General features: G+C 31.8%; 4 protein-coding genes across 4 annotated transcripts; 2 read left to right on the top strand and 2 right to left on the bottom strand.

Annotated features, from left to right (window-relative positions):
* Positions 1-2762: 2762 nt before the first annotated feature.
* LOC131843864 (heparan sulfate glucosamine 3-O-sulfotransferase 3B1) lies at positions 2763-5687 on the bottom strand. The gene is made up of 6 exons (XM_059192625.1): positions 5577-5687; positions 5303-5499; positions 4981-5061; positions 4605-4778; positions 3829-4054; positions 2763-3227 (listed from the first exon to the last, which is right to left on the bottom strand). The coding sequence occupies exons 1-6, from the start codon at positions 5685-5687 to the stop codon at positions 2991-2993; spliced, it is 1026 nt and encodes a 341-aa protein (XP_059048608.1). The 3' UTR covers positions 2763-2990.
* Positions 5688-6938: 1251 nt separating this feature from the next.
* On the top strand, positions 6939-8858 carry LOC131843865 (uncharacterized). Its single transcript, XM_059192626.1, has 4 exons — positions 6939-7180; positions 7254-7494; positions 8252-8431; positions 8690-8858. The coding sequence occupies exons 1-4, from the start codon at positions 7029-7031 to the stop codon at positions 8765-8767; spliced, it is 651 nt and encodes a 216-aa protein (XP_059048609.1). The 5' UTR covers positions 6939-7028; the 3' UTR covers positions 8768-8858.
* A 449-nt stretch (positions 8859-9307) lies between these two features.
* On the bottom strand, positions 9308-11850 carry LOC131843861 (hydroxyacylglutathione hydrolase, mitochondrial). Its single transcript, XM_059192621.1, has 5 exons — positions 11576-11850; positions 11134-11362; positions 10603-10829; positions 10061-10293; positions 9308-9489 (listed from the first exon to the last, which is right to left on the bottom strand). Exons 1-5 carry the CDS (start codon positions 11643-11645, stop codon positions 9346-9348), a joined length of 903 nt encoding a protein of 300 aa, XP_059048604.1. The 5' UTR covers positions 11646-11850; the 3' UTR covers positions 9308-9345.
* A 489-nt stretch (positions 11851-12339) lies between these two features.
* On the top strand, positions 12340-26693 carry LOC131843835 (small subunit processome component 20 homolog). The gene is made up of 14 exons (XM_059192587.1): positions 12340-12384; positions 12794-13080; positions 13363-13696; positions 14809-16032; positions 16379-19809; positions 19952-20116; positions 20693-21740; positions 21997-22223; positions 22719-22884; positions 23249-23431; positions 23806-24354; positions 25140-25322; positions 25616-25876; positions 26327-26693. The coding sequence occupies exons 1-14, from the start codon at positions 12340-12342 to the stop codon at positions 26510-26512; spliced, it is 8289 nt and encodes a 2762-aa protein (XP_059048570.1). The 3' UTR covers positions 26513-26693.
* Positions 26694-26859: the final 166 nt, after the last annotated feature.

Raw genomic sequence — 26859 nt, 5'->3', positions numbered from 1 at the left:
GTTTTAGAAAGATTAAGATTAGGTTTCATCAATAAGGTCCCTGGATTTCGGCTAGTTTACTTATATTAATATATATATTAGAATATCCTATTCCTATATAATTAATAAAAATTCGTTTACCAATAAATTCAAAATGTCGTTGTCAATTTCACGAAATTCATGCAATATCAAAGGATATTATGTATTTTAATGTAATATATTTTCAACACTGTTTATGATTCAAATTTCATATTAGAAATAAATAAGATTGTATGATATTTAAACGATGTAATATAATATTGATATCTCAGCATCATCTATAAAGTTATCTGATGTTTTACTAGATAATTTTATAAATAACTAAATTGAATAAGTATTATTACAAACGCTTTCACAGATTTACAGGCATCCATTTCTTTTCCATTCCACAACCATTATGTTAATACTACCCTTAATAAGAGGATATAAACCGTATTAAAAAATATTAGTGTACGTACAAATGCAATGAATTGCTTTCTAAATAAAATTTTAATTGCGTAACGAACGACTAAATTCGACTAAATTAGAATTACCATCAGTAACTAGTATACTGTTCCAAGTATACTATTGTAGTTTTTATTTCAGTTAATTAATTGAATATAACATTTAATTTATTAAAATAGCTTGTCAACAACCATGCCCCCAAATATTAGCATCAATGCATACCACAGAGATTTTGAATAATAGTTTAAAATACCTTAATCCTTAATGATAATTATTGAATATAAACAAGAACATTATAATTTTGAAATAAAATGTCAAAATCATTAACAAGAAATATTTTATAAATAATGTTCTAGATATATAGATTGAATAAACTATATTTGTTACAGTGAAGAAAATACATAAACAATATATTAAACAACACATGTATAATACACGTGTAATTGTTAATGTACTATGACACACTCAATCCCCTTGTCCATAAAAAATATTAGTCAGCGAACACTCGACGAGTGTTCTGTCACTTTTTTTCAAGTTGAGAAAACATCAAGAAAGATCAGGAGAATAAATGCCAGGACTAAAATAAATTTGGTGTTCGAAATATTTATGAGTGAAGGGGAAAATTTATATCATATCTATGTTCATACACTTTTTATAGAATTTGTTGTAGAACTATATACTATATTAAATAAATTGGCGAGGGTCAAGGTGCATATGCATCTTTAATAAATTAGATTATACGTCATTAGACCCTATAATAACATCATAATGAGTAGATATGCATAAAATTTAAATGCCTGTTATTTTTATATCAATATAAATCACCAAGCACTTACAGCCAACTCGGCATAAAATTGTAAAAATGTAGCTAAATATAAATTAGATGAGGACTTCACATACCGTGCGTCACTAAATATTATGAACTAGGATAGAACTAACTACTTAATAAGATTAATAAGAAATACCTAAACATAGCTGACATAATTTAGTGTAGCAGTAACGCTAGTGTTTGTACTGAACAATTTTACCCAAAAGACTTTAAATCCAATTTATTTATTTATGACAATAGTTGAGGGGCATATGTATGTATTACATAAAACATTCTCACCACGTGAATTATATGAAGGACTAGCTGTTCCCGCTACTTCGTCCGCGTGGAAATTGACTTTATTTTTCTAAAATAATAGTAGCCTAAGTTACTCTTTAGTACATCAGCTACCTGCCAAAAAAAATCCCGTCAAAATCGGTTCAGCCATTTCAGAGATTACTCGGAACAGACTGACAGACAGACAGACAAAAATTGTAAAAAAAATATTTTGGTTTATGTACCGTATTTATATTCATATCCATGTAGTAAAAAACTGTTAATTCAATATTACAAACAGACCATCCAATTTTATTTATATGTGTAGATTAAGAAATACAGTGGTACCTCGACATACGAGTTAAATTCGCTCCGTAACCTTGTTCGTATGTTAAATTGCTCGTATTAAAGCAATTCTCTCCATTGAAATTAATTCAATTGACATCATCTTCGAACCTATGGTTATAAAAATAAATGTACAAAAAGCAAAACACGCGAATCCAACTATTAAAAGTGAGGGTTAAAAGGAGGGAAATAGCACACAAACTGAGGTCTAGTCTGAGGTGGGAGAAACTGTTAGACATTAGGTTTAATGTGCAAGTCCTCGTATCTAAAATCTTGCTCTCACCCCAAAAGTGGTACATCGAGGTACCACTGTATTTTCATATTTGGGAAAGTTGTTCAGTTTCATTAATACTGACAGGTTATTATAGCCTACGACTATCTCTATAAATTATCAAGTACTCACTAATGAGGCTACTTCATAATCGTATAAATTATGAAGTACAAAAATTTCAAAAATTATTTATAACTACTTACTACAATGGAAAACTTATTTAGTATGACTTATTAGGTCTAGGAAAGCGGCTACATTGCTATCAATTTTCTAATATAGCTAAAGCCAGTGGCTTAATTCACTAAAACCCTAATTAAAATAGTTTCATTAATAAAATGTATTGACATTTTGATTTTAATCTCAACCTAGGCTAAAGGCCTGGGATATGTACGAGTAGCAGGTATATTTATAATAAAAATCGTTTTACTCAATTATAAATAACTTATTAACTAATAAATTTTAAGTTTCAATGCTCGAAGATATGGAGGTAACATTTTTTAATAAATATCATTTTAGTTTGCTATTAGATCCTTAAAAGTAAAATTGTACTATCTAAATTAATAGGAATTAAATATCATTATAGTAATAGTTTCCCCAAATTTGAGTATTCATTCACTACAAATATAAGTAAAATCAATCAAATACAATATAAATCACAGTTGACTACCTAATTTCACACGTTTTAAATCAACATGTGTTATAAGATATATAAGCTGAAGATCGTGCCCAGTGAAGGCCTGCCTTGGGAGAGGCCTATGTCCAGCGTGTAGTGGACTGCAGTGGGCTGATGATGTGATATAACGCTAACAATTCTTCAACAATCAGATGTTATGGCCAACCAAAATTAATGCCTGACATTTGATAAAATCTTTCGTTAAATGGCCGATAAAAGTCCCTCAACCGCTCTATAGCCGTCGGATCGATATGTGGATGACTTCTGCCCTTTGTTTTCCCTAAGCAGTGAGGTATCGAGCGGCTCTCAGACTTCAGGAGACACGGGAAGCCCTTCGTCGAGTTGAAGTAGAAATGCTTGTCGGTGATCACGCGCTTCAGACCAAGGAATTCCTTGAAAATATATCTCTATATGTTAAAAATATAGTATAATAATTCACCTGCATATTTCTGCAAAAAGCTGTAATATTAAATACCTATAGAATTGTACGTTGTAAATTTTTGTCTCCCTTTTAAAAAATGTTTGACATCTTTTATAGTTGTGATTGTTAGCTTATTTACACCCCAAAGACAAGTCTATCACTCAATTAAAGGGAGCAATACTAAGAAGTATATAGCATAATAATACCCCTGGACATTTCACAGAACGCCATCTAGTCTCAAGAAAAGCAGAGCTTGTGTTTCGCTTTGGGTACTAGACAACTTATATAAATACTTGGATACATTTATTTTTTTGTAAATACATAATACACACAGAAAATACCCAAATCGACAAACAACCAACTGTCATGAGTACAAATGTATGTACCGTGCGAGTAATCGAACCCGCGACCATCGGAAAATAAGGTGGGCTAAACCGCTGCGTTGGATCCCGGAGGAATTTTTTTTATCATAATTTTATTTCAAAATCGTCAATTATTACTCCAAATGTTTTTTTCTTTGCAAAATTTAATGTAAGTAAATTATGATGAAAAATTACAAAACTAAGTACTACCTGGACTCTGGCCATCTCAGCAGCTGGGTCTGCCACGAGCCTCTCACCACTTATCAGCAGGAGTCTGGTCCTGGGGAACCTTCGGAGCCAACGGCGTAGCGGACGGGCGTAGACGCCCAACCTGACGGGTGGCCAGGTTGCATCCACGACAGACGGTATCCCGCCCCAGCCCACCGTGCTATTCACTAATGCTAAGTCTTCGAAACGGGGCAGGCTTGGTCTTTTGCTGTGAAAGTATGGTTAGAGTGAAAACCATACACAGCTACTTGTTTAAAACAAGCGTATATGTAACGGAATAAAATTTCACATTATACATGATCGGAATATATTTTTTTTTATAATTGGAAATACAACAACGGAATAAGATTGCATATTAAATGGTTGTGTATACCACAACAATTAAATATGGTAGAAATATATTTTTTTGGCCCACCTCATGGTAAGTGGTAACCATCGTATATATGTATATATATACATTCCAGAAAAGTACGCCTTGTATTAGACAGTGAAATGGGACACAGTTTATAAGCTTTGCAGATTTCTTTTGAACTTTTCATACTAAAACATTTTTTTATTAAAGCTTTGTGTTTTGATTTTTTCAAATATTTTCCATATGAATTATACTATTTTAAATTTATTAAATCACGGCTTATAAAAAATACTATTGTATGGTGATTGTACCAAACATTGACAGTATGGCGACACTAGTCCCCAATACTAATACACTAGGCCAGGATGCTCTCTAATATTAGAATAAATAAATTTATATGACTTACCTTGCCGACTGAGTGTAGTCACTGATGGCTCTAGTAACTGGGTCTCTCACTACTGCAAGCAACTTGACCGAAGGATTCATTGCATATACGCGTTTTGGGGCTGATCTCGTCACCCAGTATGACGGGGTCTTCTCCATAGTAATCTGACCTTTAATGGTTGTCGGCATTTTGTCTCTAAACACATAAATCGTACATAACTCCTAAAGGAATAGATCGATAATGATGTGTATTTTTAATCCTAATATAATTCAGATAATATTCAGATTTATTTTAATTTTATATTTATTTCTTCATTTTTGTAGGATACAAATAAGCCTTGCCAACACCAACATATTATGTACGTATGGTTGTAACTTAGTTACTACTAATTACATACCTGTACCATTCGAAGCCTTTTTGATAATATTTATCAAAGAAATGCACTTCTGATCCTGCCGCTCTAACATCTGGATGCAATCTGAAATTATGTTTGAGACCAATCCAAATCAAAAGAGCTTTCAAATTTTAGTAGAATTTAATTTATTTAATATACCTAAAACAGAAAAACTATTTATTTCAGGTTTAATCCGTTTTACAAGTAGCATTAAATCTTTCTATCTTCCAAAATTCTATTACTTTTAGATTAATGTATTATAACAGTCTATTTCATTTCTTTTGATTACTTGCTTAATAAAAAAAATATAAATTTCACATCTTACCTTAAAAACTCTAACAAAGCCCGTGTACCACACTTTTTAACACCAATAATAAGAGCATCTGGCAATCTTTTCACTGGATATTGACTTTGGTAGTTGTTATCTTCGCCAATATTAATACCCAAGAACGAAGCAAATCTCACTGAGACGCTTGTATAGTTTGATATGTGTCGTTTGAAAAACAAATATTTCTGAGTAAGCTAAAACAATAATATTAATACATTCATGCTGATTAATTATATATAATTTTAATGTTACTATCTTAGGTTATTATTACCTTTCTTTCGTCAACTAAATAAGTATTCAGAGCATAGAATAAGTATAATAGAAACAATAATATGAAATATATAAACATAGTTCGTTTCGATACTGCCGGTATCCATTTCATTGCTAATCCTGGAAGGCATTTGTATAACCTATACTTTTATTAAGTTAATATTAATAAGATTTAAATTATTAAATTCATTTCCATATCATCACTAGTACGCTATATTCAGCTGGCACTGCATTGAGCATGTTAAAAATAATATTGACAGTCAGATAATAGGAATCTAAGTTACAAACACGGGATCAATGTAAGTAAAGCTAAAATAACCTTTTGGTTTACACATATCCATTGCGCAAACTCGGTGATTAAGTACTCGACATAAATGTTTGCAAACACAATGCGGTACTATTTTTGAAAATCCCGCGGTATTGTTTTTATGCAATGTTGGAAGCTATGAATAAACCCTTTTACACATGAACACTGAAATACAGTGAACATAATAACATTATCATAGTAATTTTCAAGTAAATCATATATTATTTTGTCTAGCCGCGTGGTGTTAACTTTGCTTAAGCTGAAATTATAACAATAATTATAAAATAGCTGAAATTAGCTTAATTCTCTTGGTAAAAAACACTTATGTAAATAGGCCCTATATGAATGTAAACTGATATTCATGTTGATTCCAAATTAATAGAAACTTAAATTGACTTGAGAACAAGTTACTGTACTTGTGGATTATATTCTTATCTGAGCAATGCGTCTGCTATTTTAACTTATTTGAACTTTATGTTTTTGTCTTTTACGACAATTGTTTTAATTATAAGTAAAAATTCTTCATCAGGGTAAGTACAGCGCATCACTGTAACGACGGAATAAGTTCACAACCTAATTATAAAATGTTAGAGTAAATTAATATAGATCACATTTCACATTATTATTAATTTTAGGTCTCTTTGTCGCCAATTTTTTGTAAAATATATATGTATATATTATTTATCATGTAATAATAATAATAATCTTTATTAGTCTCAAACAAAAATTAATACAACTGTTGCCCATACAATAATATAATTTAAAACTAATGAATAAGACAAAACGGTCTATAACTCAGTAACTCAGTAAGGGTCCACCCTCTCTGCTATTCTGTTATAGCCTTTATCAGTAAAATAATACAATTTGAGATCGACGACGATGATAGATAGATATATATACTTTATTAAATTTTATAAGTAATAATATATTTACAATAAAGAAATACTTAATAATTATTATTATTCAATCATTTTTTTTTATATTACACGAATGTATCCTTGATTATCGACTCTTAAAAAACTAATAAATGTATCCGAATGTGATGTAATACCAACATTAACAAACTACACGAAAAATGACAGCCGACAGCTGAAAATAATAAGAAATGTGATCTCGTTGAACTTTGAAGCTGTAAAATAAATTAAAATGACAGTCCAACAGCTTAACTCGAATATTTCTGACGACTCCGATGATATGGTTAGTTTACCTTCGGAAGAAGAGATTTATAGGCGAAAATATCAGTTGTTATTGGAACGATGTGAAGTGTTACAACAGGATAATGAAAGAATTATTAATAGGTGCGTCGAATATCGCGTTTAATAAGACTCTACGTGTTTTCCTTGCTTGAATCTATTATTATTAATATTACAGGATACATGAGGCGAAGAAAATCACAAAGCGCTATCGTAAGGACGTAAAACTGCTTGTCGAACGATTGGACGGGCACGGTGACGCCTTTCGAACGGCTTCTGTTGAAGCAGAGGTGAAACCTGAAGTACTGACACGCCCTGGACGTACTGGTTCTAAAACGCAAACTTCAAAACCTATTGATAAACAAAATTCTACTGGTGGCAAAAAGCCAGGACCGAAGAGAAAAAGCAAAGCTGATAAGGTGAAATTAATTTATAATTCATACTATCGTTTCCGTTATAATATTCAGCCAAAATTAAGTTACGATGGCCTTATCAAAAGTTGAAAGACTTAGTGGTGTCTTAAAACTGAACTTAAATCTCTCATACAGACATAGCCTGTCATAGCAATTACATCAATTTTAGGTAACCCCCTGTATTTGCCACCAATTTCGTTTGAAAGCTGAAAAGCTAGAAATAATATTAGAATAATTAAAAAATATGTTTGTTTATGATATGACTGTGAAGTATCTTATCATCAATTTTATAACCCTTTGCACTCAGTTAGGTGTAAACATAAAAAAATCATGACATGCTATAAACATTGAATATTAAGGATTTAAATCATACGTAAATATTAAGTTCCAAAGAGGAATATTGTGCTCTAAATTATTTAACATATTATGAGTGGGATATGTATTTGCACCCATTCCGAGGATTGTCACTTATAAGGTACTAGAACTAGTTCTGCACATTGCAATTTAAAAGCATGGAAGGTATTAGTACCCATTTAAAATATGTAGTTTTTAGTGACAAAAGGGAAATATATATATATAATTCTGTTGTATCAGGATTAGTTCAATATAAGTATTATATTTAAAACTTTATGTGTGTGTACACTTGCTCTCAAGTTTTTTATATAATATCATTAACATACAATCCATATTTTGCAAATCATATATTGATTGAAACAGAGTGGACATTAACAGATGAATAATATAAATGTATTACTCTTCATAGCCTGAGAGAGATCCAAATGCTCCAAAGAAGCCATGTAATGCATTCTTCCAATTCTGTCAAGAACAGCGTCCCTTGGTAGTTGCTGAAGCCAACTCGGAAATGGGATCAGAGCCATCCAAGCAAGAAGTTACAAGGCAATTAGCGTCCCGATGGAGATCTCTCACAAATGAGGAGAAAAGGGTAAACCACTTCATTTTTAATATTTCTTTAAATATATTAATCTTTCATATATTATATTGGATATATCAATTTCAATAAAACATTGCTCTACACAACATATATTGTTTACATGAAGATTTAACCTCATTTAATTACTTTTTCCAACTGAAGGTTTATATTGATTGATTTGATCGTATTTTCTGTTCTGTGTCACATTTTAGTGTTTTATGTACTTCTATAGAGATTAAAAAATAAATAAAATAAAATCATTCTTTCCAGGTATATGTGGCTATGTTTGAAAGGTCAAAAGAGAAATATGCAGAAGAAATGTCAGCATATATAAAGAAAGAACAGTGACATTACTTAATTAATAGTAGCTCTTAATCACTTGTGATGATCAGCTTTAAGTTTAGGTTAATTATTTTAATTATAATATTTTATAAAATAACAGTTTTATGATTTAAATCCTGTTTTTTATATTGAAAAAATAGGCCAGCCCTCTTTTTAATAAGTCTGAAATCTTTAAAAATTTCATATATCAAAATGTTTTTTTTTTCTGTAAATAAATATTGTATACTTGATATATATTATATAACATTACACTGTGTTACACAAAAACAACAGTTTTCAGTGATACTATAAAACCCCAGATTGATACAAACAATCATACTAATATATGACAAATGTTTGCAAATTCAAATGGAATCTGAGATAAAAATGTTGAGCACCAAGGCTCTCAATATACAAGTAATATATACATATATAATCTTTCACTCTACACAATTTCATATTTCTCTATATGTAGATAATTGTCATAAAAAAAGATATAATAATACACTTGCATATAAAATTTTATTTTACAACAACAAAAATAAATAATAATCTTGTGCCCAAAAGTAATAAATGCCAAGTTCTGTCAGAGAAAAATCTTCATTTTAACCTTTGAAATTATCTTTTTCAAGCCGAATGGCTTTCATGGTTTCTATCCCATCTGATTTTCTAGCGTGCTGCATCACTGGAGACCTTGTCACTCTCATAAAGGGATTATATAATTTTTCTTCACCTATTGTTGATGGTACCTGAACAAAAGAACACTCAAGCAATCAATTAAAAATATATTTTAAAAGAGATTAAAAAAATTGCATTTATAAAAAGGCTATAGTAAACCTTAATAAACTCACTTTTACGGCAACCTACATTTTTATGGGATTCATACATACAAATTTAATACTTTTCAATGGATGAATATGAAAAGTTGCATTAGCAGTCTACTCCATTATGCTAATGGTGTAGACTGGAGGAGCACCAGTGAAGGATAAAGTCTAGTCAGTTAGTTGAAAATGGCAAATTTTGCAGGAATTAACTAGATGGCATCCAGTAGGGACAGTGTACAAGTTAGGCTGACATGATGCATTGCTAGCAATGGGTCTCCAGTAGTCCTTGGAAACCATACTATTAATAATGACTCAAACACAAACTTTATTATAGAGTTAAGAGACAACTGTTACCTGTGACCTTCATGGGTACCACCACCCATTTGTTGAAATTTTCCCAAGGACCAACCAATTTACAATATGATAAAACATTGTTCAGCCAGATTCAGCTTAGTTCTTTAAATAAGATTAAAAATATTGCTATAAATGAACTCACAGTAGGTTTCCCTTCCTGGCGTCTCTCCTCAGACCACTCGATTTTCTTTTGTATTTCCTCATTCTTTGGCTCAACATGTAGTGCAAATTTTAAATTCTGCAGAGTATACTCATGTCCACAGAAGACTTTGGTTTGATCAGGTAGATTACTAAGAATTGTGATCAGAGCCTTGTACATTTGATCAGCAGTGCCTTCAAAGAATCTTCCACAGCCACCAAGGAATAAAGTGTCTCCTGTAAAGAAACATACCTAATTATACTTTTTACTCTCATAAATAGATTATAAACTCTGATAGTTTACAATCTATCTTGTGAAACTGAAAACTGAAATAATTTATGAATTATATGCAGTATTATACCGTGTATTATCTACAATATAACATATTAATTTTCAATACTTTATTATCTTCGATCTAGCTATGATAAACACTGTCTAGTGAATTACTAAAAAAACAGGAGGAGGACACCTCACACAATAAAAGGAACCTCAAAAATTGAAGGTTCCTAGTCACAGTCATTCAATAAAGGTCTGTATGTATTTACCTGTAAACACAGCAGAATCATTGCCCTCCTCAGGAGCTGTTATGAAGTAACAAATATGACCTGAAGTATGACATGGTGTGAACAGACACTGTACATTAAGGCGTCCTAAGTTAAAGTTGGTATTGTGTTCGACCTTCTTTGTCAATGCTCCAATTCGTTCATCCCCTCCATATACCTGAAGACCTGGATGTAACTTAACTAAGTCTTCATTACCACCAGCATGATCCCTGTAACATGTACAACAAAAAATATTAATTACAATAAAAAATTGTAGATAATTTAAACAAAGAATATTCTAACTTTGTGATTAAGATTTTCTATTTCCAGTGGTATGTATATGCTAATTTTATTGATGATTGTTTAAACTTAAATAACAAAAATTGCAAATCATGTAATGTCACACTAGGATAGGGGGTCTCGTAAATGTGACTAGCTATGATGAGAAAGGGAGATAACAAGGAGGGGAAGTAAATATCATGGAATTTGTGGATGACCACTTATCTTAGTACATAATCATTAATCAAGTTTTACCAATGGTGATGTGTAGTTAGGACAGTTGTAAGAGTTAGCCCATGTTCCTTCACCGCTTGTAACACAGTTTTTGGTTCTACAGGGTCTACAACAGCTGCTTCTTTAGTCGCCTTGTCCACAATCAGGTACATGTAGTTATCTTGGAGTGCAGGCAGTATTTTAACATCCATATTGTTGTACTCGTGATGTTCTTGAAAACTATGAGCTTCTCGTTGGTTACGAATAAGTGCTACAAGTGCAAAAATATAATAGTAGTGTCGTCATTATTTTAAAGCGTTCATTAATATTGAATAACTTATTACTGATTCCTATTATTAAAATAATAATAAGTTAGTCTCCTAGCTAAGCATACACAAGAAATTATACAGCACAGTAATAAATTTAGTTAAACATGGTGTACAACGAAAATAATGTAAATATTTACTTAACTACTTGTACTAACCTTGGAAGTAAAGTTTAGTTATTTGTTGTGATAAGCCGAACGGCAACGCATTTACAATCCTAGCAAGCATTGAATATAATACAAATATTAGAGAAATAAGACGTTAAAAGAAATTATAAAAGGTACTATATTGATGCCTCACAAAAGTAAACAAATATTTGTTCGCTCGTATTTCAATTAAGATACCCTAAATAAAAAACAAAAATAAAACTGTCAGTAAAGGAACAGTATTCCATCATTTAATAAAAATCCATTCGCCAAAAGAAAGAACGAATGAAAAGATTCAACAAAATACTTCCTCCTGTTCACATTATCATGACGCACGGCATGATTATTATCAAAGGGATGCCACAAAATAATGTTAACCGAGAAATTACGACTTCTTAAATAAGTTTTATTTGATATGTAAATTACTATTTAAAAATAATTCTCATACTATAATATATGATATTTAAAAAAAATGTAACGTAAAAAGGACAGAATTCTTAATTTTGAATTCTCAAAAGAATTGTTTTCTTTATCAATGACTACTTTAGGCTGAATTAAAAATAATCCTTATTCCTTAACAATAAGACTGAAAATTTCTTTTTATATGGAGCACGTGTTCGGATTATGGTTGATTGGTTAGAATCAGTTGTCAGATCAGATGTCAAATTTGTACATTTTTAAGAATTTAGAATTAAAAGTTTACCAATGTTTATTTCGATGCGGTATTATTGGTGTTGCGAATAAACAATAACACACATAGAAGAGTCGTCTAAATAATGAAGAGCAAACCAGTAAAACATAAAACAGCGAATACATTTCGGGTAATTCATCAACAAACTTTGTAAATTTCTAACCTTATCATTACTAAGGTTAAGGCGCTTATAGTAGTTCAGTAATAACTTCAATAGATATAATCATTGATAATGATAATTTACCCATTGCCAAAATGTATATTTTTAAGAGTTATTTAGTATGATCAATAATTAAAAAAATGACATTCTATAAATTTATATTGAAAGAAACCAATATGTTTGTATTTTTTAAGAAGCAATAAATTTTCATATTTAATTTTGTACTCAGTAAAATCTAGTTAATATTGTTTTAACAGTGGTAATTAATCTTACTACTAATATAAATATTTAATTTTGGTACTTCGAGAGTACTTTTATAGAAAAAATTTAAATGTACATAATCAGAATGTTTTTTAAAATAAATTTGTCTACTTTCCAGTTTATCCCTTTTGCCGAGAGGATCAATGGCATAGACATCCGCCATGCGGCTCTGTATCACATTGAGCATGTGTATGCAAAACAACCAGATGAAAATGAAACACATTTCTCTCTGGCACTACAGAAATGGTACGGACTTAACTTGACAGAAAATTTTAAAAGATTCCGGAAGGAAGTATTTGGCATAGTAACTGTGCCACAATTAGTACACCGCAAAGAGGATGTTGTAGTAATATTGGAGAGGTATTTAAAACTGGAAGATGGACTCTGTCTTCAACCATTGCTGGAGTAAGTTTAAAATATTTCTTATATAATTAATCAATCATATTAAATATAATATATCATTCATAATTTAAATATCTACATGTGTATATACTGGCCAATTAATAAATAAAAAATTTTGATTCAAAGTAGACTTTCTTGATTTTCAAGCCTAACTTGCCTGAATGTAATAAATTTTGCATAACTATATCTTTTTGACATTAGTTAAAATATTCTATATATTTTTTTAATAAATGAGGAACAGCAAATAATATATCTTTATTATAAACAATGAACATGTTTTTTCAGGATTCTTGTTTCTATAGCAAAGGATTTAAGGAGTGACTTTTACCCATATTTTCCAAGATTTCTAGACATACTTATAAAATTATTGGACACAAAAGATGCAGAGAGGTTGGAATGGACACTAATATGTTTAGCTTTTCTTTTCAAAGTTTTAAAACCGTATTTGAAGAAAGATATAGCCATTGTACTAAAACGAATTATACCACTCCTTAGTGATAATCAACCACAGTACATTAACAATTTTGCAGCTGAAAGCTTTGCTTTTGTTACTCGTGATATAAGAGACAAGAAAAAGTTCATCGAACTATTACTTAGTTACTTGAAAAGAAATGAAGATGTGAGTATATTTAGTTTCTTCTAGATTAATACTCAAGTGGGTAGCACTACATACAACAAAAAAAACTGCACAACCTTGCTTAAAAAAATAAACAAACATATTTCCTAAAACCATAAACAATTAGAAAACGAAACCATTTGTTGAACTATTGAAATACAAGTCTTAAGCCGATACCACAACCACAACAAATTCTTTAAAAAATATATACAATTAAAAAAACACTCTTTATATATTAAGTATAATTCTGCATTCAATTCAATTCAATTCAAATTCAAATTCAAAGCCTTTATTAATTGACACAAAATTATACAAGCTATCATAATATTTGATTAAAAGTTTAAAATATAAAAGAAATATTAGTTATATATACATTTTATGTTACTTCTAATTCTGCACATCAGTCTCTGAGTCAACGTGTCCTTTAGACACAAAGGCCTCCTCCAGTGTTTTCCATGTGTTCCTATCTTTTGCCAATCGGAGCCACAGTGGGCCGGCAATCTTTCTAAGGTCATCAGACCATCTCCTGTACTGTCTTCCTCTTTTTCGTTTCGTTTTATGATGGGGAATCCACTCAGTTACAGTTTTCGTCCATCTCATATCTCCCCTTAGTGTGTGACCTGTCCATTTCCACTTCAACCTTTTTATTTTAGTTGTAACTTCATCCCAACCTGTGAGAACTCTTATGTCCATCACTCTCTTTCTATCTCTCCTGTTATAACCCAACATGCTTCTCTCCATACTCCTTTGGCATGTTACTAGTTTTTGCATATTTTTCCTGGTCATTGCCCATGTTTGGCATCCGTATGTTAGTATTGGTAAGATACAGGTATTAAAAAGTTTCTTTTTTAAGTTAATGGGGTATTGTTTGCTCTTCATTATAGTTTTCAATGACCAGTATCTTTTCCATGCACTTGTAATTCTGCATAAAGTTTTTTAAAACATATACAGTATATTTTGAAAAAACTTTTGACAGAATGACTGTCCTATAAGCAATGCCATTTCTGTAGTTATATTTTTATTACTCTACCCTATCTATTTATTTCGGCTCTATATTGAAAATATTTTCCAACTTCCTTCCTTTTCACTTTCTTAATTAATTTGTATTGTTATAGGCAATAACTGGATGTGGACATCTCATATTCGAAATAATTAGAGGTGTGAGTGGTAAATTTCATAACTGTATAGATGTTTTCTTACCAGTATTACTGCAACACCTGAAAGATAATAAAGAACACCAAGATATTCTATTCAAGGTACTCACTCAAACTTTTGAGGATAGTTTGCAAACCATAGCACCAAAAGAATACAGTGTATTCTGGGAAAGTGCACTAAAGTTCTGTGAAGATGTATTGAAAGATGATGAAAGTAAAGGTTTAGAGTATATTTTGAGACTCGCAGGTCAAATCATTGAACACAATGATGGAAAATATTTGACAAACCCACCACAATTTGTTCTACTCTTGGTGAAGGTAATATGTGAACAATCATCAGAGAATGTACTGGAAGTGTGTGCACAGATTGGAGCACTACTACTTCTGTCATCAAATATATCACTGTCTCAAGAACATGCGGGAATAATTGTTAAAGTTCTACTCCCGCTACCATATCCTACAATTTTAATTAATTTTGTTCGAAATGTGATTGATTATCCTCAGTTTGATATGCATATTTTACCACCATTTCTGAATTTCGTTATACAGTCTGGTTTCGACAATGAAGCAATGAGTACTCTAACTAAAATATGCCTGAAGAAGTCTCCATTATCTAAAAATGGTATAAAACTTTTTGATTGGGTCAAGTACCCAATAGATTTTGGAAAATGTCTTCCACATTTCATGGAACATTTTGACAGTGTTCTCAATGATGATATTCATAACATTGTGCAGAGTCCAATGAAATTAATGAATGTGTTGTTTTGCTTGCCACATGTAGAAAAAATTGATGTAAATCGATGTTTAAAGACAATCTGTGGACTTATTTCTAAATTACTAAATATATTGTTGACTTACAATATTGAAAATCAGCCGGAATATAATAAATATCATTGTGACATAACTGCTATTTCTAGATGCGGCAGATTGATTCTATTTATAATAGCAAATTCTTTGGAGAGTGCTATTCATATATCCAGTTGTAAGAGATTGAAAGAGATATGTGATATTGAAGTATTGTTACCTGCAGTACTGCCTTGTGCTGCAGATCCTAATTATGTGTGTGCATTGCATTTATTAGATTTATACTTGACAGCATATGAACATGAGAATGGATTAACATATGCTTATTTGTCATTGGTGGATTCATATTTAAGAAGTAATGTGTCATCTCCCTTCCACATTGTAAGTATTAATTTTCCATTAGACCTTAGCTAAATAGTATATAAATAGAAATAGGCACCTTAGTATTATTTAGCTATGAAAATGTTATTTTAGAATTTTACATAGGTAGCTTGCAGAGCAATTCAGAGATTCTTTGATTATACATAAATTGAAAAGATACTTAACTAATTTTTATTTTACCTATAGAAAACTAACAGTCTAACATAGGCCGTCTTTCATTATTAATAAAATATATTACTACAATCCACCCTCGGAAAGCTAAATAGGTTATAAATAGTAAAAATATATAATGTAATATATTTATATGTATCACATTTAGATGTTTAATTTCATTGTGTAATTTCAGGTTCGCTTATTAACTACACATATTTATAAGCTATTTGAAAATGTTGAAGAATTGAATAAGACTGTAGAAGTAGGGGGTAATGTAGAGCGCTTCTCAGTCTTCAGTAGATGTTACACGATTGAATCCACTAATCCTTCCATCCAGGAATATAGAAGTCAAATAAACATGTTGCAAAAGATGTCATTTAACTCCATTCAGTATGAACTGACAAAGGAAACAAACTTTAAATATTTTCCTTTAAGTTATATGCTTGGCGTTTTATATATTAACTTTAAGTTATTGTGGGAGCCAGTTTCTGAGTTCATAGCTGGCTATGGAAATTCTCTAAGTGTTGACGAATTCTGGCCCACTTTCCACAAAGCATTGGAATCGTCATTTGTAAATGCCAAAAGAGATCTGAAAACCTTTCAATTTGATAATGAAATAGAAAGCAATTATGAAGTTCTTATAGATTTGTATGCAAGTTATAATAGCATTTCAGAAAGACCTGACTTGTATAATTACAGAAATTTGATATTGAAAATTATGACGAATTGCATACAAGCTTGCGAAGCCAGAAATCGTGATGTAGTCGTATTATTCTTGAACTTTATTGAGGATGAATATAAAAGGAATGATAATACTAATGCTTTGAAAATTGATGTCGAAATTCGAGATAATAATAAAATAGAGGTTGATGAAGAGAACCCAGAACATACAGAAGAAATTGTTGAACCTGATAATCCTAAAGAAACTGCGTCTGGGAAAATAATATTTAAAACTCTTATTGGTGTAATGCAAGTATTAGCTCAGTTCAAGAACCCAAGAGCTCTTTATAAAGAACCTATATTTTGGGAACTCTACATGGAATTTTTAAAGCATAAGAATCCAGGGCTTCAGAAATATGCATTAGATTGTGTTTTGAATTACAAAAATAAAAGTGTTATTCCTTACAAAAGCAATCTTTACAATTTAATAGATGAAAACAAACTTAAAGATGAGTTAACTCAATTTAAAATAACTGAGGATTCAAAAAGTATTCAACCAGAAGATAGAGAACATGTTGTGCCTATTATTTTGAGAATTTTGTATGGAAAGATGACAACTAAATTAGGCGCGGATAAAAAAGGTGGTGGACAAACGAGAAGATCACTAGTATTGCGATATTTAGCCGGCTGTAATGAGAATGAATTAAAAATATTTTTAGAAATGGCATTCTCACATTTTAGACAGTACATGACAATGAAACCAAAGGAAATTCTGGAAAATATTGCAACTAATTTAGATTTGAAATCTATTGTAAGTCCTGGCAAACTTCACAGTGTTTTGAATCTATTTGAAGTTGTAATAGAGTACTTTGGAGGGTATATGAAGGATGCATTATTAGGCCAATTGTTCACAGTCTATTATGCTATATGTTCCACATTAGGAAGTGTTTTGGCTCGTGGTGAGAAAGTTCATATTGGTTTCGTTAAAACTTTGAAAAATCTCAGAATTGTATCTGTAAGTATTCTTAGAAAAATGTTTGAACAATTTGATAAATATGTATGGAATGAAGAAGAATTGTATGTTATGTATGATACAGTACTGTGGCCATTGATTCCAAAACTACATATTGATGGTATTCACACCCCAACTGTAATACTGAAATTGTTCAATACTTGGTGCCTGAATCCTAGATATTACACTTTACTAATTGTATGCTCGGAAAAAGACGATTCTATGAGTCCATTGCAATCAATTTTTAAACTTTTGTTAGCTTCAAAAACTAGTCCAGGTGTAGTTAATATGATTCTTGATATGATAGAAAAACTTCTTACTCTAACTGAAGATGAAGAAGATACAGCAGTACCACCTATTGAATGTTTTCAAAATGTATTTGTTGATAGTGTTGAAAAATCTGAGGGAGTAACTGTAATCAATTTCGGAAGTAAAATATTGATCCCACATGTCGCCTCTATATTAGAAGTGATGAAAAGACGATTTGCAAATACAGCAAAGTCCAATACAGTGAATAAAAGAGACTTATTGATTCTATCAAGAGTTACAGAGTTGGTAGCGAAGCCAGAATTATGTGATGAATTATTGAATCTATTATTACCAATATTGGTAAAGAAAATTTGTATGAATATGGCGGAAGAAAATATGGAATATGCCGTCACTACAATAATAAACTTGTTAGGTCACAGCTCTAATCCACAGGTATATTTGAAGCATATAGCAGTTTTATTTAATAAAGTTTCTCCAGTTGAAGTTAGAAAATTGCTTATAAAACTTCTATTTTCTATTTCTGAAAATTCGAAAACAAATGTTGTACTTAGTCAATTAGCTAATGTAGTTTCGGAAATGAATGCTTACAACAAAAGATGGATTGAACAGCCGGATTTCGATAGGAGGTTGGATACTTATAAAACAATATATCAACTATCAGAAAACAATCAAATTGATATTGATCTGGCAATATTAATTGTTAATAATTGTTTTTATTTCATTCGCACTGAGAAAGATATTGGGTTACGTGATAGCGCTGCCTTATGTTTGAAGAGAATATTACCCAACTTGCTTATGAAGTACCGATCGACTACTGATGGTCAATTTCTTGTTCGTGATACCGTTCTGTCTCTGATATCTAATGGAATTAGAGATTCCAAAAATGAAATTTTAAGAAATGAATCTATTGCTTTATTGGGAAACCTGGCTAGAGAATGTCCAGACGTCGATGTGGTCATATCAGATTTGGCACAGTTAACAAATAATGAGGATAGAGAAGTAGATTTCTTTGACAATATGTGTCATCTGCAAATGCATAGACGAGTTAGAGCGCTCTTAAAATTCTGTAAAGTATCAAAGAAATTAACTAAATGTCATACACCTAGAACTCTCACAAATTTCATTTTACCTTTAGCGACTATGTATATTTGTGATGATAAATACACTGATAAGAATACATTAATAGATGCATGCATAGATGTGATTTCTACATGCTGCAGATTACTTCCTTGGTATCACTATGAAGTTATTCTAAAACTCTATTTAAACAAAATTCGTTATTCTACAGAACATCAGAAACAGTTAACTCGTATACTTATAGGAGTTATTGATGCATTCCATTTCGACTTTTCAAAGGTTGAGAATATTGAGTTACCTAAAGCATTAATCGCAAATTTGGAATTAGGAAAAGTTCAAACAAAGTTAAAAGCTGATGAAAATACTAATAAAGTAGATAATGATAAAGAAGATAAAACTGAAGATCAAAGCAATTTAGAAGAACAAGTTGCAGAAGTGAATATTGAAAATGAATTGAAAGAAGCAGACAAGGAACTTGAGGAAGAAGAAACTTTCAGAGATGTAAATAATGTTCCAGCTTTTGAAAGGATAACAAGTGTCTCTCCTTCCGTAGCTAAAAGAATTATCAAGTCTCTATCTGCTGGATTGCTTCCTCAGTTGAATCGGTAAGTTATTTTATTCATCTCCAATATTAATATTATGAACACGAAAATAATTTGTCATGGTTGGATGTTTGTTCCTAAAACTACTGGAGAAATTCCAATAAAATTTACTGTATACCTTAATGAAACATATGTTCATATACAGGGCAATAGGCAAAATGACTGATCACGAAGAGTCTCATAAGTTGAATCGTCGCCGTATGGGTTTGGAGCGGCAGGAGGAAGATATGCTACGTGTGCCCATTGCTTTAGCCCTCGTAAAGCTGCTGCAGCGATTACCTGGAGATTTGCTCAGACATCAGCTGCCAGGGTGAGTAATATACTAGTTTTAAAACAAACACATTTAGATTCTTCTGTGTTGGTTTTTCTATGATAATGACGCACCGATAACATAACGATCACAGTTTGATAAGTGATACAATATAAATAAGAGATGATTCCAAATGAAGGGATGTCCAGATAAGATTGAATCAACATTAATCTGCTAAAAATCATCAAAATCAATATACTACTTATATATAAAAATTTGCAAGAAACAGAACTGGTACATATTTTTATGTTATTATTTGTTTTTGGTCAACTATTACAATAATATATTATGTTATCTGTGATAATAGTAATACAACCAACTGACTAAATAAAATGTATAGTAACGAAAATTATTCATTTTTCCCCACTTTGCCGGATATTTTTCTCAACCTACTTTAGCTTATATGGTGACCCTTATTTAACAATATACTACTAATTTCTGTACAGAAGGATAATAATAAAGATGCATACCACAGTTTGTAAAGTTTCCGATAAAGCTAATTTCTTGCTTGCTTTGCCTATCCATCTCAGGTCATAAAATGAGTAGTAATGCACTGTAAAATATTGTTTTTTACAGAATAATTATAAAACTTTGCTCATTTCTCAAATCACCTTTGAAACAAGTAAGAATAGCGGCAAGGGATATCGTAAAGAAAATTATGATCACTGTCGGAACTTCATATCTTGGTATTTTACTTGAACACCTTACAATATTACTGACAAGAGGATTCCAAGTTCATGTGCTAGTGGCCACCATTCATACAGTATTAGATGCTTTGAAATCTGATTTCAAGTCTGGGGAATTGAATGAAAATCTTCATTACATTCTTGATGTGTGCACAAACGATCTTTTTGGAGCGTTGTCTGAAGAGAAAGAAATAGATAAGTTACACTATAAAACACCAGAAGCAAAGCCAAGTAAAAAAAGTTATGTTACATTGATGATTGTGTCACAGAATATAACTGAAAACTATCTCATAAACCTGTTATTGCCTTTTAAAGAGGTTCTGCAAAAGCATCATTCGAAGAAAACGGTATTAAAAGTACAAGAAGCATTACTGCATATCTCTAGTGGTTTGGTAACAAATAAGTTCATTGAAATAGAATCACTATTTGTTTTTCTTCATGGTATAGCGTCAGAGAGTATACCAGAATTCGTATTGAACGCCCCGAAGAGAGTGATCACCGAGGCGCAGAGGGAAAAGATGATACGCGCGAAACCAGATTGCTTTATTATACCTGAAATCCCAAAACGCAATAGGGAAGCTCAAGCAAAAAATGTTAAAATATCTGGAAAAGCCAATGCTCATGTATTGGTGGAATTCAGTTTGAATATACTGTATATATTGCTTAAAAGAGAAAAGGCCCCAAGAATGGATTGTAGAGCCTTTGTAGATCCATTGATATCATTGTTGGTGGATGCTCTGAAAAGTGACCATGTCAAAGTAACTACTGTTGCGATGAAGTGCATATCGACGTTGTGGACAATCAGAGTCAGTACACCGACTTTAGAGGAAATGGTTCAGGATATTGTAAAAACGATATTCATGATATTGCATAAATATGCGACTTTCGAAATCAGTAAGCAAAATGACAATTATCATTTAGTGAGGAACGCATTTAAGGTAATTAAATAAATATATTTTTATTCCATAAAATATGAGATATAAATATTTTAACTGTATTTTTTGGATTGAATCTTTATGTTTAAAGATTCTAACTAGTAGATAAAATCATAAAAATAGTGTCTAACATTCATTAGCATTAAATTTCAATCTACCATCTTCATTGTAAAGTTTCTTTATTGATACTGCGAATTTCACTTTAGACCTTACTTCATTACGTTTCCATCTATCGATTAAAATAGCATAAAATTTACAGGCAGTGACTGCATTAGTACGTAATGTAAAATATTATAAATTAGAAGCGGAGCAATTAAAAACTCTACTATTGTATGCGGAAGAAGATTGTCAGAATGATGAGAAACAAGCCAATTCATTTGCTCTACTTAAAGCAATCCTAGATGCTAGATTGGTATCGACCGAACTCCATGAGGTGTTGCAGAAAGTCTCAAAAATTTGTATACTCAGCGAATCGGCAAGATCAAGGTAAATAATTTTTTTGTACGGTAATTGGAATGACAAACAAGCTGGTCCTGATGTTAAGCAGTAACCGTCGCCAATATAGGGATATCACGTTATCACGTGATATCCGTGATACCACATATGCATTGCCATTCCAGAGGAATTAGATATCCTGCAAAGACTTATAAAGCCAGCTGCTTGGTGGCCGAAATAGGTGAAATTTGCAGAATTTTTACAATCTAATTATTATAATCTAAGTATTGGTATCATTGGTTTGGTACCACATTAATAGCACAAATAAGCGTGTTATTTAAAAGTGAACAATATTATTTTACATTAAGGCAATGTCCGTTGGACTATAGTAACTTTTAAATTTTGGAATAATTCAATTAAAGTGTTTTAATTACAGTAAAATTTTATTGTTATATACAGTTGATTTGAGAGCATTTTCGAAGGAAGTTAAGAATAAATAAGTGCCCAAAAAAGTCTGTGATCGTAGTAATAATACTTCTTTTACAGGGATGAAGCACGTACAATATTTGTAAGCTACCTAACTAACTATTCACCTGGAAAACGAATGGATAAGTACGTCCAGTTCTTTGTTTCACAACTCAATTACGAATTGCAACACGGCAGAGAGTCCTCCCTCAAGTTTTTGGATATGATCATCAATAAGTTACCTTTTGTAAGTATTTATTTGTTTTTATAATGAGAACTTTGTAATATGGCACTTCCTTGCGAGTCTAAGTCTAAGTCTGAGGTAAGTGAAAGGCGATACCTACGATAGAAGATTTATACTAAATCTTCCGATGGTCGCGGATTCGATTCCTCGCACGGCACAACATATTCTAGTTATGAACTGTTTGTATCGGTCTGGGGTTTTTTATGATAATGTACATATACATACTCGTATGTATTCCTTTAGTTGTCTAGTACCTTTAACACAAGCTCCACTTAGCCTCGGACTAGATGGCGCAATATGTGTCCTGAGATATTTATTTATTTGTGTATTCAAGCAAGAGTTTCCATTATTTAATTTAATATTGTAGCCGCAACTTTCGAAGCAAGGCGACTATCTACTGTTAGCTCTGGGTGCGTCAATGTTAAACGATCCAGCGCCGGAATGTCGGGCGTCAGCTGCCGCTTGTATCGAAGCGATGCTTAAGAGGTTTCCCCTCGTGGAGAGGAATAAACTCTTCCAATTGGTGCTCAAATTCTTTGAAGATACGCAGGTTTGTTGTAAATATTGTATAATATATGTAACAAGTATGATGATTTAGTTATTGAAGTGATAATATCCTTGGTGTTTTCGAGGTCTATAGGCTATAGTTGACCATCAGACGGCCCGGATTCTGGTTTGCGACTATCATAGTATAAACAGATGGTTTGAAGCACAATTTTCCTAAATGGGCGAACATATAAATAAATCAACACAGAATGTCAAAGTTTCAAAATAAAATACAAATTCAATTATAATTAGTCCTCCGAAATAGCGACAAATGAGGCGCAACGTCATATGACGACATGGCGAGATGGCGCTGTTGAATTGTCCACGTGTACTATTATTATTATTATTACATATTAATTATTATTTGTAACATTACAGGCGATACATTTCGAGCTCGCAGCTCAATTGAGCATCAGATTCGTGAACGTCGAACAAAAAGAATTCAAGAACCGCTTAGACCCCATCCTGTCTATAATAGGCAGCAAAATATTACTTCTTAGTAATGACGTAACTGAAGGTCGCTTCGTCAAACTACGGCTGGAAGAATCCGAGGACAAAACTGACGAAGACAAGCTGAAAGAAAGAGATCACAGCTTAATACAGATAATGAATTTAATCGACGCAATAACAATACATTGCGAGTCTAGTATGAAAAGTAAGAAACACATGTATGATTTCGACGAGTTAGCGCAGCAATGTCAAGCGTTACTGGCTTATCCTCACGCTTGGGTGAGACTGAAAGCAGCTAAGATACTTGGTGCTATAATATCTTCTGTGGATCCTGGGGAATTAGACATGATTGTCAAGGGAAAAGTGGAGTCTGAAAGAGGATTTATATACTACGATACAGAAGATGCAATTAGGAGTATTGTATTAGATCTTTGTGCCCAGTATACGCCGAACGTGACTGAGGAAATGTCTGAACAAGTATGTATTTTTTATTATTAGTTAAATGTAGTGTAATGAAACATTGTTAAATAAGAATGAGATCATACTTTCAATGGGTAACCATTAGGTGTCAAAGCATTTATGAGATGTACAGTATACTAAAATATTAGTTTTTGTTTACGCTCATTTGTTCTTTTTTATAGACCAAAGACAGACTAAAAAAAGTGGACCGACTTATTTCAGTCGCCAAGTAGCTTGCTTTGTAAGCTGTGTTTCGGTTGAAGCTTTCATGTATATTATCGAGGGTTACTGTTACCATCATAGAACCGGAAGATTAATATTCAAATTAAATAATAAAACACATATAAGTTTAATGAATGTTAATTAAAAATCAAAACAATAATACATATTTTGCTTCAGATGTTATTATCAAAGAATCTGCTTTTATTTGTTTATTAATAAACTACTTATTCATTATTATTACATAGTAAATAATAAAGTCGCTGTCGCTGTCTGTGTCTATGTGTGCTTAAATCTTTAAAATTACGTAACGGATTTTGAAGCGGTTGTTATTAATAGATAGAGTAATTCTAGAGGTTTTATATGTATATATAATACATGTACACCCGTCCGAAGCCAGGGCGAGTTGCTAGTATGTAATATAAAATGAATAGTACATTTCCAGAGAAAGTCAATAACATAACAAAATATATAATGAAAGAGAGTTGGTTGTGAGAATTTGAAAAAGTAGAAGGAAATGTCCATGAATGTTTGAATGGAACGAGAAAAAATGTGTGCCCTCTATATATTATTATTTTTTTCAGGTGACAGCAGTGTTGTTCCTTATTCTTAAACTTGTCCACACAATGTCGGGTTTCAAAATTGGAAATAATACAGACGAAGACGAACATACAGAAGGTCATAAGGTCAACATAAGGTGGATACTATTCAAAACGAGAAAAGCTATCAACGCGGAAGTCGCTAAGGCTCCCAATTCAGTGAATATTGTAAGTATTATAGGCAGTCTCTTAGCTCGAATGCTCTCCGACCTGATGGTAGCTTTTGACAAATCATAAGAGTAATAAACCTACATGAATAAAGATATTTTGATTTTATGGTATTGAACACAGGTTTTTAGCCTAAATACTTACTTGTCATTAACTTTTCATTGTGCAAGAGCCCAATAATATAATTTAAACACCGTGCGAGGAATCGAACCCGCGATCATCCATAGTAAAGCGGTATACGAAACCACGTGACCACCGAGACCGTCGAATATATTGATATATTAATCTTTCAGAGATCGTCTGTATTTACAATGTGGATGCACGTAATTGGTATATTAGAAACCGAAGAACTCAATAAAGTCGTAAGCGTATTGTTACCACCAATAGTACGGGAATTGTCCACTGGAGATGCGCAGGCGCCGGCGTCGCTCCCCAAACAACTGGCGGGAAGGCTTGGCAAGAAGTTGAGACGGAAGATAGGAGATATAGAATATGGAAAAATGGTTTCTGAAGTCCAAATGAAGTTGAATATTAAGAGGGCTGAGCGGAAAAAGGTATGCTTTGTTGATATATGTAGTATCGTTTCAGAATCGTTATTTATATTGGATTTTCTATTTTATTATGTATATTAATATGTGAATCAAAAATTTAAACTTTAAACCCCCTTTTTACAAAAATTGCGCGAACGGAAGAGTATTACATTCCGTACACTTATAGTTTATATAAAGTAGAGAATGCTAATTTTTTTTTAATTATGCGTAGAAGTCTTTGACAATAGAACCTTAATAATGTTCAAACTTATAATGTAAATTTATTATGGCCGAAATTCGACCATTGGGCGACCACTAGTAATATACAAAATACAAAATTTAACCTGCTAAAGAGATTATATAGATCAGGACTATATTAATGCCACTAAGTACACTGACCACATTTCGCCCTTAGTTTATTATAGCAATTCTTACCGTTAGAAATTTGTATAAATACTTTCCGTATAATTGCAGATATTACTGCAAGAGAAAGTGAACAATCCAGAGAGAGCAGCCAAAAGGAAATTGCAATTAAAGGAGAAAAAGAAGCAATCTAAGAAGATTAAATTGGAGATGCTGCACGGCAAGCGGCCGAGAGCTAAAAAACGGAAAGCTGAGGACGTAGATCTAGAAGATGAATTGTTGAAGGATCACGACTGAATCTATAACAAATATATATAAATAAACATCTAAGAATCCGCCTTATATGCATACCTAGAAATTGCAATTGATTTTTGCATTACTTGATTGAATTCATGTAAATGTAAATATTAGATCATTGTTATTATTATTAGTTATAAGATTGTTATTATGACAATAAATTATATATTTTTATGTAGTATCTAATTTTTTCAATGCATTCATTTATTTCATGATAATGGAATGGTGCACACGTCAGCGCACCCAATATTCGCTGGCGGTGCACCAGTGAAGGAATTAACTAGGAATCCAGGGGCGGTGTCACGTGTCAGTCAGATGATCAGCACGACCGACATTCTACATTGTTA

The sequence above is a fragment of the Achroia grisella genome, unplaced genomic scaffold, assembly GCF_030625045.1.
Source record: "Achroia grisella isolate CSIRO2021 unplaced genomic scaffold, CSIRO_AGI_Agris_v1 utg352, whole genome shotgun sequence".
In the NCBI taxonomy this organism is placed as follows: domain Eukaryota; kingdom Metazoa; phylum Arthropoda; class Insecta; order Lepidoptera; family Pyralidae; genus Achroia; species Achroia grisella.
This window is presented reverse-complemented; position numbering and strand designations above follow the sequence as displayed.

Excerpts from the sequence above, each read along its gene's own strand:
- LOC131843864 (XM_059192625.1), bottom strand. The coding sequence starts at position 5,687 with ATGAAATGGATACCGGCAGTATCGAAACGAACTATGTTTATATATTTC. Across the intron at positions 4,055-4,604 it reads GACTACACTCAGTCGGCAAG|CAAAAGACCAAGCCTGCCCC; the intron begins GTAAGTCATATA and ends ATACTTTCACAG. Across the intron at positions 3,228-3,828 it reads CTGAGATGGCCAGAGTCCAG|GAATTCCTTGGTCTGAAGCG; the intron begins GTAGTACTTAGT and ends TATATTTTCAAG.
- LOC131843865 (XM_059192626.1), top strand. The coding sequence starts at position 7,029 with ATGACAGTCCAACAGCTTAACTCGAATATTTCTGACGACTCCGATGAT. Across the intron at positions 7,181-7,253 it reads AATGAAAGAATTATTAATAG|GATACATGAGGCGAAGAAAA; the intron begins GTGCGTCGAATA and ends TTAATATTACAG. Across the intron at positions 8,432-8,689 it reads TCACAAATGAGGAGAAAAGG|GTATATGTGGCTATGTTTGA; the intron begins GTAAACCACTTC and ends CATTCTTTCCAG.
- LOC131843861 (XM_059192621.1), bottom strand. The coding sequence starts at position 11,645 with ATGCTTGCTAGGATTGTAAATGCGTTGCCGTTCGGCTTATCACAACAA. Across the intron at positions 10,830-11,133 it reads CTAACTACACATCACCATTG|GGATCATGCTGGTGGTAATG; the intron begins GTAAAACTTGAT and ends TACATGTTACAG. Across the intron at positions 10,294-10,602 it reads TGATTCTGCTGTGTTTACAG|GAGACACTTTATTCCTTGGT; the intron begins GTAAATACATAC and ends GTTTCTTTACAG.
- LOC131843835 (XM_059192587.1), top strand. The coding sequence starts at position 12,340 with ATGAAGAGCAAACCAGTAAAACATAAAACAGCGAATACATTTCGG. Across the intron at positions 12,385-12,793 it reads AAACAGCGAATACATTTCGG|TTTATCCCTTTTGCCGAGAG; the intron begins GTAATTCATCAA and ends TCTACTTTCCAG. Across the intron at positions 22,885-23,248 it reads TCATCAATAAGTTACCTTTT|CCGCAACTTTCGAAGCAAGG; the intron begins GTAAGTATTTAT and ends TTAATATTGTAG.